Genomic DNA, 13,452 nt, shown 5'->3' on the forward strand with positions numbered 1-13,452 from the left:
TTTCAAATTAATTGAATTAAACTATAAACTTTTAAATACATCCACATTTTACACTTTTAAGTCTTTTTTCCGAAGAAATCTTTATTTTAAAAATTATATTTTACACTCGTAGTGAACATCATGTGTGTGCTAAAAATTACGACGAAATGGAGCGCTGCCATGTGATAATAAGGAAATTCGCTGAAATGCCTTTTTCCCAAAAATTCCTCTATCCATTCATGTGGATATATTCTTTATTTAATTTAATAAACAAATAAGTAATATTATATAGTAATAATAAACAACGTATTATCAAAAATAAATAGAAAGCGCTGACAGATATAATGTAATAACCAAAATTTACCCATTTTATAACGAAACTCAATATATTTTTTTTTATTTTAACGCAGAAAGGAGTACTATGCGAAAGTACTTCAGTCACATAAATCACATATTACACATATACATATGTAGAAAGAATTTTTTTATAGTTAATATAGAAAAATGAATCACGCGAAAAAGCAAACAAAGAAAAATTGTTAAAAATCCTACATATTTGCTGGTTAAGATGTGGCAAGGCTCGTTCTCCTCATAATTGTAAACAACTTAACCTTTTCAACGATGAGTGTGCTAAGTGATTTTTAAATTAATCAATTTAGGTAAAATATAACAATATATTAACCGATAGCCCTAGTTGCTAGAGTTTTTTCACATTTATTGTAATCTCAATTATAATAAATAATAAATAAATAAATAACAATATAAAAGTCAAAGTGAACTTATTTTAATGTTTAGAGTGTATATTTAAATATACAGAGTGAAAAACGTGAAAAAATTTAGTGAAACATAGAGAAATACCAGTGTTATTAGTGCAAATTTTTGAACTTTTAATCGTGAATATTTCAAAAAATAAAAGTATTTTTATATTATTTTTGGATATTTCTTCTCTGGAGAAGCTCCCCTATCCGCACATACCCCATTATACAGAAATTCGGTTTTTTTTTAGCCCTCCGCCAAAGTAATCGGAATCGTGCCAAGAGGTAAAACAAACCACGGAAACGTTAGAGTGAAGTGCTAGTACGTGAAAAGTGCATAATATAAGTGAAAAAGTTACTCACAATATACAAATTATCAATGTAAAAGCTGTCAATTTTTCAACTTTAAATGCAAATATCTTAAAAACTATAACAACTAAAAACTATAGCAACTAAATGTATATATTTTCGTGATCTGGAGAACGCCACCTTTCCAGTGACACCCATTTTATCCCCGAAATCCGGGGATGCTAATCTAAATCCCAGCCAAAGTGCATAATATGAAAGAAAAACTAACCATAATTCGAGAAATAGCAAAATTAAATTAGCAAATATCTCGAAAACCATAAGTTTGCGGCGGCTATAATTATATATTTTCTTAATCTGGAGCATCAGCCCTATCCAACCATACCACTTTTAACCCTGAAATCGTGGGATGGTATACTAAAGTTTCCCCTTTCATACATATGTACCATCACACCATGGCGCCAAAAGAGTCGTAAATTACCAACATTAAATACAAAATTTTTAAAATGCGTATGTCACCTTTAAATCTGACCGATATCCTTTTTCAGATGACATTTCTTCAAAATTTTGAGAACACTTTTACTTTACTTCCCTCACGCATATGTATGTTATAAAACTATCGGTATAATGTAAAAGCGACAATATATACCTATTATCGGCATCAACAGTCAAATTAGAATGATAGAAATATGTATTGCTAGAATTATTGTCTTGGATATTGCACATTGCTAATATATAGCAATTGATATCTAAATATATTTAATGTCAACCATTGCCAGCGTTGAACTGTAATTTTGGATGTTTGACAGAGTTTTTTATATTTCAACACTATTTTTGAGGGGGCAACATTTGGATGGATGGTTTTGGTCGCATGATGCCAGCTAAGATGAAAGTTAACGATCCACTTTTTTGGTTTTTTTTTTTGTTCAAACTGCAATTGTGCAAACAGGCTGCCTACCTCGCAGCGTTACGATCGACCACAACACGTACGGGATGGGATAGATACCGAGTGTTGAAAAGGGAAGCGAGACGCATTTATAGACAGAAAAAGAAAGAGGCTGAAATGCGTGAGTACGAAGAGCTTGATGAGCTCGCTGACAGGGGTAATGCTCGAAGATTCTACGAAAAGATGCGGCGGCTTACAGAAGGTTTCAAAACCGGAGCATACTCTTGTAGAACCGCTAAAGGTGATCTAGTGACCGATGCCCAGAGCATACTTAAATTATGGAACGCACAACGCCAGGAGAAGGAGAACCCGATTTCCCAATCGATGACGATGGAGCAGACGTTCTATTGCCCGACCATGAAGAAGTTCGAATAGCAATTACCCGCATGAAGAACAACAAAGCGGCAGGGGCCGACGGATTGCCGGCCGAGCTATTCAAACACTGCGGCGAAGAACTGATAAAGAGCATGAATCAGCCTCATTGCAAAAAATGGTCGGACGAAAGCATTCCCAACGATTGGAATTTAAGTGTGCTATGCCCAATCCATAAAAAAGGAGACCCCACAATCTGCGTCAACTACCGTGGGATTAGCCTCCTCAACATCGCATATAAGGTTCTATAGAGCGTATTGTGTGAAAGATTAAAGCCCGCCGTCAACAAACTGATTGGACCTTATCAGTGTGGCTTTAGTCCCGGCAAATCAACAACCGACCAGATATTCACCATGCGCCAAATCTTGGAAAAGGCCCGTGAAAGAAGAATCGAAACACACCACCACTTCGTCGATTTCAAAGCTGCTTTCGACAGCACGAAAAGGAGCTGCCTTTATGCCGCGATGTCTGAATTTGGTATCCCCGCAAAACTAATACGGCTGTGTAAACTGACGTTGAGTAACACCAAAAACTCCGTCAGGATCGGGAAGGACCTCTCCGAGCCGTTCGATACCAAACGAGGTTTCAGCCAAGGCGACTCCCTATCGTGCGACTTCTTCAACTTGCTTCTGGAGAAAGTAGTTCGAGCTGCAGAACTAAATAGAGAAGGTACCATCTTCTATAAGAGTGTACAGCTGCTGGCGTATGCCGATGATATTGATATCATCGGCCTCAACACCCGCGCCGTTAGTTTTGGCTTCTCCAGGCTGGACAAGGAAGCACAGCAAATGGGTCTGGCAGTGAACGAGGGCAAAACGAAATATCTCCTGTCACACTCGCGACTTGGCTCTCACGTCACTGTTGACAGACATAACTTTGAAGTTGTAGATAATTTCGTCTATTTAGGAACTAGCATTAACACCATCAACAATGTCAGCCTGGAAATCCAACGCAGGATTGCTCTTGCCAACAGGTGTTACTTCGGACTGAGTAGGCAATTGAAAAGTAAAGTCCTCTCTCGACGAACAAAAGCTAAACTCTATAAGTCGCTCATAATTCCCGTCCTGCTATATGGTGCAGAGGCTTGTGCGATGACAACAACCGAATAGTCGACTTTATGAGTTTTCGAGAGAAAAATTCTGCGAAAGATTTATGGTCCTTTGCGCATTTGCCACGGCGAATATCGTATTCGATGGAACGATGAGCTGTACGAGATATACGACGACATAGACATAGTTCAGCGAATTAAAAGACAGCGGCTACGCTGGCAAGGTCATGTTGTACGGATGGTTGAAAACACTCCAGCTCTGAAAGTATTCGACGCAGTACAAGCCAGAGGAAGCAGAGGAAGAGGAAGACCTCCACTCCGTTGGAAGGACCAGGTGGAGAAGGACCTGACTTCGCTTGGAATATCCAATTGGTGCCACGTAGCGAAAAGAAGAAACGACTGGCGCGCTGTTGTTAACTCGGCTATAATCGCGTAAGGAGTGTCTACGCCAATTAAGAAAAAGAAATTGCAATTGAAAGAAATAATGCTATATACATAAAATTTAGCAAAGCATGGAATATAGTAGTTATAGTATGTTTACATATAACGAGATTATCTCCATTAACGAGATTAACTCGATATTCCGTAATTAAGAAACGAGATTTACCATACAAAATTCCTTTCTAATTAATCCGAGATTAAAAATTAATCTCAGATTACACAACTAGATTAGCGGTGTTATTCCTAATTTTATCGATAATTTTTGCGAAAAAGAGGAGAAATGTCAAATGACAAAGTAAACAAAAATGGCCGACAGCGAGGGAAAGAGGTTAGTAAACTAATTTTTAATAAAATTATTATTTAAAATATATGTAAATTTTTCAGGAAAAAGAGATCAAGGTGGAACAAAGAGGAAGTTGAACTTCTTTTATGCTAGTGGGAGGAAAAATTGCCAACGCTTCGTGGTGTAAAACGTAATTCTCACGGTTTTAAGGATACGTCTGTAGAAATGGCCTCAAAGGGGCATGTATATTCCGCGAATGAAGATCGTGTGAAAATACATAATTTGACAAATAAATACAGGTAAGTTTATTTAATATGCATGTGCATTTATTCATATAAAAGTTTTCAAAAAATTACAAAAAAAATTTTACAGAGATGAGAGGAAATCTATTGGTCCCTCTGGCGGCAGCCCTTCGACATGGCAATTCTACCCTAAAATAAATAGTATCCTCGGGAACTATAAAAGCTTCAATTTGGAAACATTGGTGGAGGGGAGCACAGGTTAGTAAAACAAAACAGAAATTTGGAAAGTTTATATTTATTTTTATAAACTAATTTATAACAGTTCACGAAGTTGTAGACTGTGCATCACCCCTTAACAGCTCTTCCATTACGCTTTATTCCCAGGAAGAATTGCCGTGTGTAGACGAGGAACCTGCAAGGAAAAGAAAAAAACACACTTCAAACAATATTCAAAATGAATTTTTGGAGGAATTCCGAGCAATTAAAGAGGATGGCAGGAAGGCCCTTCAAATTGAAAGAGAAAGAAATGCCATCCTGATGAGAATTACGTTTTACACCACGAAGCATATATCTAGTCTAGGAGAAGATTTTTTTATTTTATATATATATATATATATATATATGTATTTGAATTTTTTTTTATTTTATATTGTTATGTATGTATATTAATTTTAAATTTTAATAATTATTTTGTTTTTCTTATGAATTATTTTCTTTTGTTAATGATTTAATATTGTTATATTGTGATATATTAATATGAAAAATGGATTGACTGTAAATGAAAAAATGAACGTATAAAATAAAACACATAAACTCACATAGAAATAGAGCTATTGATTTTCTGATGTTCTCTGCATTAGGGTCGTCGGAATAATGGATCAGGTTGCTCTCGGGGGTGTGCGCTTTCGAAATTTGTTTGCATTTGCAACCATTTCGTGTTTATGCTATCATTCATTTCATTTCATTTACAAATTTGTGCATGACGCAAGAACATTTTATTATTAATATAGCGTTTTTAATATCTTTGTCAAATCCTTTCCCTATCCATCTAAACCTTGCCTTCAGGTGGCCAAATCTCCACAACCCTTCGAGATTTAGATAAGTGGTAATTGAAAATATTCTCGTGATCCTCAGCGGCTTGGTTATAGGGATAGGGTTTTATTAGAAACGGACTAAAGCGAAACACCGAGTCTCCTAGAACTACAATTGGGACATTAGTGTCACAAAGTTTTTTCGCATTCTCTTTAAGCAGAGGGTTTTGAAACATTCTTTTCAAGTCGGATTTTTCAAATATTTGGGAATCATTACAACGACCAGGTGCTCCAACATTAATGTACATAAACCTATATCAAAAAAAAAATGTTTTAAGTATTTTCCAAAACATGTATGTTGTTAACTTACTTGTAGTCTACGAGGGCTAGTAAAACCATTGAGTACCAACCTTTATAGTTGAAATAGTCAACAGCATCAGATGCGTAGGGCCTAACCTTAATGTGACATCCATCTGAAATAAATTGTATTTGCATGTTAGGGGTAAAATATTTCAAATTCATAAACTTACCTACTGCGCCCAGACATTGGGGAAATCCAATTTTTCTAAATCCTTCAACGCACTCCGTAATTTTTTCTTGCGTAAGAAATGAGCTGGCGAAATATTTAGGTGATAGTATGTCCCACACCGCTCTGCAAAAGTCTTTAAGGATACAACATACAGACGCTTTGGAAACCCCGAATAGTTTTCCAACTGTTCTGTACTCAGCAGAAGAACCAAGGGCATACAAAGCGATAGCTATTCTTTTTCTAAGGGAATACATTGCCTGTATGTAGTATCACATTTGCCAATGTTTGTTAGCTGATTACATAAAATTTTGAATGATTGCCGACTCATTCTGGAGCTCTCCTTGAAGAATTGGTCACTATTAAAAGCAACGTCGAACTCCCAAAAATTACCGCGCCTTTCCTACAATACAACGCCAAGTGGGAATTTTATAAAATGATGTAATTGCTTACGTGTTTCCACAAACATTTTGGCCTATTGTTATTTATTACAAAAAGCAATAAGGAATTTTGCATTTTTATCTCAGTTAATATTTTTTCCAACCTAAGTTGTCGTCTTTTCCGTATTTTTGCCAACTTCTTATTACTGGCAGCAATCTGCGTAATCAAGTATACAATCGCGTTTTTTTGTTTTTCTTCCATATCTTTAATTTTTATTATTTTTTCTTTTTTAGTTCACGAGTAAAAATATTGATTCACGAAACTTTACAATTCACCAAGAAAGATACAAAAATAACAAATTTGACAGTTGATAATCTCATTTGCCTATGTAAACGGGTAGATTATTGAACAAGCTTATCACGAGATTAAGTTCATATGTAAACGGACTTTTAAACACATACATATGTATATAAAGATATGGATAATATTTTAATGCTATTTTCTTTGCATTTTTAAATATCATTGTTCATATACGAATAAATTTAATCATGTAATTGGTAAGCAAACAATATGCAACATTACATTACCTTGAAATATAAAATCTTTTTTTTTTTGATACATTTGTAGAGTTAAATACATTTCTGCTTCTTTCATTTCCTACATAAATTCCTTCATCCTCATAAAAATTTTAAACAGCTCAAGATCTCAAACATATAATATATCTGGACGAACCTAGCTACCCGACGCCATCATTCGAATTATTCAGGCCTAATATGATAAAACCTTACAACAGATTTCTGAGTTTCGTTGTGAGGTTATTCTTGCTCAAACCCCAAAAAAAATTACAAAGCACTCACCTCGTAAGGTGAACAAAAACAAACAAAACAATAAATAGAAAAGGACAGCCAAGAAAAATAAGTATTTTTGCAAAACTATTAAATTTGGTATGTATTGAGCAAATTTAAAAGATTTGCAAAACTACTCACTTTTACTGGTTGTCCATTTTTAAGATTTTAAAATGTAAAAGAACAACTCAGGAGAAGCAGCAGCATTAAAGCATATTGTTAAAAAATAAATGCGTATTTGTCTTTTTATTCATACTTGGAAGTATGTTAAATGTACAAAAACCGCAAGTTGTAATAGACACATACCTATTTTTATAATAGATAACGCCTTTGAAAGAATAATTCCTCCCATTTACTACAATTACCATTTATTACAATTAAAAGTTATTTTATATTGGACTTCTAATATATCGCAAAACTATCTAAAATTGAATAGAGTGCATTAAGCATGCTAGTTTTCAATTAATAATAATCATTGGTAATTGAAAATTAAGATTACTATGCATCTAATTGCAAAATACTGCATGAAATATAATTAAATTTCGCATTTTTTAGTATTCATTGTTTTACATTTTTTATTAGCGATCTTGAACGGCGGCAACAAATCCCTCCGCTCACATATATTTTCGGTAAAATTTCGATCTGGCGGTTCTCACATTTCCAGTGATAGGAGAGTTGGGCATCTCTTTATCTCTGCTTCAGACATCACAACCTCTTTGGCAATGTATTTGACAAAATCTTTGCCAGAGATAAAGAGATGTCCAACTCCTCTCTCACTGGAAGTGAGACAGCAGTTGCTAAACGTCAAAACCTACTGAACTTTGACAGCTCATCGAGTTCAGTAGGTTTTGAAGTCTATCAATTGGAATCGAGCGATGGCCAGATTGAAATCTTACCAAAAAAATATGTAAACGGAGATATTTTTTGCATCGTTCAAGACCACTTATAAAAAATGTAAAACAATGAAAATTAAATAAATTTGTGCAATTTAAAGTTATTTGATGAAACGTTTTGTAATTTGAAGCATCATGGTATCATTTTCAATGAAAAATGATTAAAAACATTTAATGATTGAGAGCAAACAATTTTAAATCCTTTTATTGGGTATTTAAAGGTCAAAAGTCAGTTGTTCTAATATATTTTAAAAATATTTAATTAGCTTCTCCATTTAATAAATAACCACTATATAGTAATTTTTATACGTTCTAAATGTTGGGTGTTTCAATTTAAATGCCCACAAATTAGTATTTTGTTCAATCTGGCCATAATGGAAAAAGTTATAAAAAAACGCTAATTTTGAAGCGCTCTGACATTGGAATAAGTTGGACATCCCTTTATTTCTAATCTTAGCATTGTACATTGTCTGTGGAGATGAGTAATGATGTAAAAGCATATTCACAACAAATGAATATTATTAATATTACGACATAGAATTGGGTTAAAAATTAGCTTTTTTATTTTCCGTAGTGTTGTGAGGATGGAGTCATGTGTAGAAGTTCACGCAAGTGAGGAAAGTTTTCTGATCGCCATTCACTTGGGAGTGGCCAGAAAGGATGGTTTTACATATGACTCAAGCAGCTCACGACTTCCGGTCTTTGACCAAGTATCCTCTGGGTAGCCTAAGAACATCCGTTTGAAGGCGAGCTAAAGTGAGAAGGCGAAACATTCCCTGCATAGGGTTGTGCGCTGGGCTTGGGGCCCGCAACGTAAAAAACACCCCCAATGAAAAGGAACAACAAGCCTCGGATGAGAGACCCCCCTTTTGATGACGACCATGGCAAACGGACTACGAATTGAGGGCATGCACCTGGAATGTCCGGGCCCCTAATTGGGAAGGTGCCGCTGCCCAGCTGGTTGATGTCCTCGCGAAAATAAAGGCTGACATCACCGCCGTCCAAGAAATGCGATTGACGGGACAAGGACAGAGACGAGTAGGTCCTTGTGACATCTACTATAAAGGAGCGCAAGTTTGGTGTTGGATTCGTGGTGGGATAGACTCCGTCGCCGAGTACTATCATCCACTCCGTTGAATGAACGTCTAGCCACAATCCGCATCACAGCGAGGTTCTTCAACATATCGCTGATTTGCGCCCACGCCTCGGCGGAAGAGAAGGACGATGTGACCACAGATGAATTCTATGAGCGGTTGGAACACGCTTATGAGAGCTGCCCCGCCACGATGTCAAAATCGTGCTTGGTGACTTTAACGCCAAGGTATCTTTGGCACTACGATCGGTAAATTCAGCCTACACGACGAAACATCCCCAAATGGGTTGAGCCTGATTGACTTCGCCGGGGCCCGAAATATGGTTATCTGTAGTACTAGATTCCAGCACGAGAAGATACATCAAGCTACCTGGCTGTCTCCGGATCGAAAAGCCACCAACCAGATCGATCATGTTGTGATAGACGGAAGACACGTCTCCAGTGTTCTAGACGTGCGTACGCTCCGAGATCCTAACGTCGACTCGGACCACTATCTTGTTGCAGCCAAGATTCGCACCCGCCTCTGTGCAGCAAAAAACGCACGTCAACAAACACAAGGAAGGTTCGACGTCGAGAAGCCGCAATCACAACAGACAGCCGATCCATTTGCTACTCGGCTTACACTCCTGCTCACTGAGAGCACTCGTCAAAACCTCGGTATAAGTGAACTGTGGGACGGCATTTCAAACTCCTTACGTACAGCTGCAACCGAAACCATTGGTTTTCGGAAAGTGCAAAAGAACAGCTGGTACGACGAGAAGTGCCGTGTCGCAGCGGAGAGAAAACAAGCTGCCTACCTCGCAACGTTACGATCGACCACAACACGTGCGAGATGGGATAGATACCGAGAGTTGAAGAGGGAAGCGCGACGCATTTGCAGACAGAAGAAGAAAGAGGCCGAAATGCGTGAGTACGAAGAGCTTGATAAGCTGGCCGACAGGGGTAATGCTCGAAAATTCTACGAAAAGATGCGGCGGTTTCAAGACTGGAGCATACTCTTGTAGAACCCCCAAAGGTGATCTAGCGACCGATGCCCAGAGCATACTTAGATTATGGAGGGAACACTTCTCCAGCCTGTTAAAAGGCAGTGAACGCACAACGCCACGAGAAGGCGATCCCGATTCCCCAATCGATGACGAAGGAGCAGACGTTCTATTGCCCGACCATGAAGAAGTTCGAATAGCAATTACCCGCATGAAGAACAACAAAGCGGCGGGGGCCGATGGATTGCCGGCCGAGCTATTCAAACACGGCGGAGAAGAACTGATAAGGAGCATGCATCAGCTTCTTTGTAAAATATGGTCGGACGAAAGCATGCCCAACGATTGGAATTTAAGTGTGCTATGCCCAATCCATAAAAAAGGTGAACTCACAAACTGCGCCTACTACCGTGGGATTAGCCCCTTCAACATCGCATATAAGGTTCTATAGAGCGTATTGTGTGAAAGATTAAAGCCTACCGTCAACAAATTGATTGGACTTTATCAGTGTGGCTTCAGACCTGGAAAATCAACAACCGACCAGATATTCACCATGCGCCAAATCTTGGAAAAGACCCGTGAAAGGAGAATCGACACACACCACCTCTTCGTCGATTTCAAAGCTGCTTTCGACAGTACGAAAAGGAGCTGCCTTTATGACGCGATGTCTGAATTTGGTATCCCCGCAAAACAAATACGGCTGTGTAAACTGACGTTGAGCAACACGAAAAGCTCCCTCAGGATCGGGAAGGACCTCTCCCAGCCGTTCGATACCAAACGAAGTTTCAGACAGGGCGACTCCCTATCGTGCGACTTCTTCAACCTGCTTCTGGAGAAAATAGTTCGAGCTGCAGAACTAAATAGAGAAGGTACCATCTTCTATAAGAGTGTACAGCTGCTGGCGTATGCCGATGATATTGATATCATCGGTCTCAACACCCGCGCCGTTAGTTCTGATTTCTCCAGGCTGGACAAGGAAGCACTGAAAATGGGTCTAGCAGTGAACGAGGGCAAAACGAAATATCTCCTGTCATCAAACAAACAGTCGTCACACTCGTGACTTGGCTCTCACGTCACTGTTGACAGTCATAACTTTGAAGTTGTAGATAATTTCGTCTATCTTGGAACCAGCGTAAACACCACCAACAATGTCAGCCTGGAAATCCAACGCAGGAAGACTCTTGCCAACAGGTGCTACTTCGGACTGAGTAGGCAATTGAAAAGTAAAGTCCTCTCTCGACGAACAAAAGCTAAACTCTATAAGTCGCTCATAATTCCCGTCCTGCCATATAGTGCAGAGGCATGGACGATGACAACAACTGATGAGTCGACATTACGAGTTTTCGAGAGAAAGTTTCTGCGAAAGATTTATGGTTCTTTGCGCATTGGCTACGTCGAATATCGCATTCGATGGAACGATGGGCTATACGACGAGATTGACATAGTGAAGCGAATTAAAAGACAGCGGCTACGCTGGCTAGGTCATGTTGTCCGGATGGACGAAAACACTCCAGCTCTGAAAGTATTCGACGCAGTACCCGCCGGGGGAAGCAGAGGAAGAGGAAGACCTCCACTCCGTTGGAAGGACCAGGTGGAGAAGGACCTGGCTTCGCTTGGAATATCCAATTGGCGCCAGGTAGCGAAAAGAAGAAACGACTGGCGCGCTGTTGTTTACTGGGCTATAATCGCCTAAGGAGTGTCTACGCCAATTAAGAAGAAGTATTGTGAATTTAAAACACGTATGTGACGTCCGTTTGTTAAAAAGAGTTTGGTGAAATACCCTGGGTTAATTGAAAAAATTAGAAAACTGCTCTAGAAAATTTTGATATTCAATTTTATTACATTGTAGTTAATGCTGTATGTTTTCAAACTTTTTTAAGGGCATTATTAAGACATCGTTGGTATACATCGTAAAACAGCACAGCAAAATGAGGCTCTGGATAATTTGCCGTTATAGAACACGTTCACTGCAAAATTTACCTAAAATATTTTGTTTCTGCGAGCGTATAGAGGTAACAAATTAGCAAATTAAAAATTTATATTAAAAAATCTCTAATTATAATGCAAAATTTTGAATAAATTAAACAAACTAACTACGATTTCGTTACATACGTATACAAACAAATATTTCGGATGCAGTGCATAACGCAATTGTCGGATTCGTCATCAGTCATTCTGTGAGTTCAGTTCAGTTTAACTTATCCAAGACGCATTCTCTATGTAAAGATCTGAATTTTTACAAAATTTACAGGATGTTTTTTTTTCACATTCCGCAGCGTGATTAAATTCGTGAAATCTCAAACACTGGATTGGAAGAAACGTTTTTTATATCACCACTGCTGCGGTTGCCTGTGCGGCGGATGACGAGCACCCTACGGATCGGTTTTCTGCTGAAGTATAGAGATTAGGGTGCTTAAAAAAAATTTGAAATTTTTTTCAACTCTTACACAAAAACCTTCTTCAAGCCAGGCGCTGTAGCTTAACTCTAAGGGGTCGCTATTTTTTTTTAGGTTCCCATTCATTTAACATAGGAATTTTGGTTTTTTCATTCAAACTAAAATTTCATCAATTAATTTTCGTTTCTCAAAAATAACCATCACATGCAGATTCAGAAAGTTGGCTTTTCAAACTTTAAAAATTCCCGCAATTATTATTCTCATATACCTTTTTTTATTTTGTTGAAAAATTTCCAAATTTCAAATCACTACATTTAATTGTTTAATTGAGATAACCAAACTTTGTCGCAGAAATTTTTGCGAAAGTTTTCCACACGAGCCCTTCGTCAAATGAGGTAATTTCCCATGCAAGCATTTGATTCCAATCTTTCAGTTTGTATGGCAATGATACGCGTTTACAGAAGGCATTAGGAACTTTGACAGAAATGTCGCGCAGAGTTTGGGTGAACCTACTACACACTATTGAATTGTTTTTAACTTCAGGTAGAAATTCTGATGTATGCGACCTTTAGAAACAGTTGGAAAATATGTGCTTCGTTTGGCGAATAACAATGCATGAATAACTCTGCCAGAATACGATCCAACAACACCATAGTTGCAACAATTTACTCAAAGTCAATGTTGTAAAGTTTGATACTGTGCGGAAGATTGTCGAATGGAGGCCTTAAATAAATACCATCGATTTGCTTGTATGGGTGCTTTCACCCCATAAATGCATTGAATTAAATATGGAAGTAGGTGTAAACAAATAAATTGCACATTACTTTTTCAACATTTTCGATACCTTCAGAAAATGCATTGTCCGCCGGAAACTGGTACAATTATGTGAATTGTGAGTTTATTGGCCACGTATAAATAAAGTAACAACAAAGAAT

The 13,452-nt window shown here is 37.8% G+C and overlaps 1 protein-coding gene and 1 long non-coding RNA gene across 10 annotated transcripts in view; both read right to left on the reverse strand.

Annotated features, from left to right (window-relative positions):
- LOC126764858 (uncharacterized) overlaps window positions 1–13,452 on the reverse strand; it is a 139,296-nt gene that overhangs the window by 120,661 nt on the left and 5,183 nt on the right. For 6 of the 9 annotated variants that reach the window (XM_050482480.1, XM_050482479.1, XM_050482487.1 and 3 more), the window contains exon 1: window positions 1,426–1,553. The exons of 1 other annotated variant lie outside the window; for it this stretch is intronic. In XM_050482480.1, coding sequence (XP_050338437.1) covers window positions 1,426–1,476 — 51 coding nt within the window. In that variant the 5' untranslated portion in view covers window positions 1,477–1,553. 2 more of the 9 variants (XM_050482481.1, XM_050482483.1) reach the window with 2 other exon arrangements.
- Window positions 4,652–6,639, reverse strand: LOC126765030 (uncharacterized). The gene is made up of 2 exons (XR_007668245.1): window positions 5,191–6,639; window positions 4,652–4,784 (listed from the first exon to the last, which is right to left on the reverse strand). It is a non-coding gene; the product is annotated as an uncharacterized LOC126765030 (long non-coding RNA).

The sequence above is a fragment of the Bactrocera neohumeralis genome, unplaced genomic scaffold (genome assembly GCF_024586455.1).
Source record: "Bactrocera neohumeralis isolate Rockhampton unplaced genomic scaffold, APGP_CSIRO_Bneo_wtdbg2-racon-allhic-juicebox.fasta_v2 cluster10, whole genome shotgun sequence".
NCBI classification, from domain to species: Eukaryota; Metazoa; Arthropoda; class Insecta; order Diptera; family Tephritidae; genus Bactrocera; species Bactrocera neohumeralis.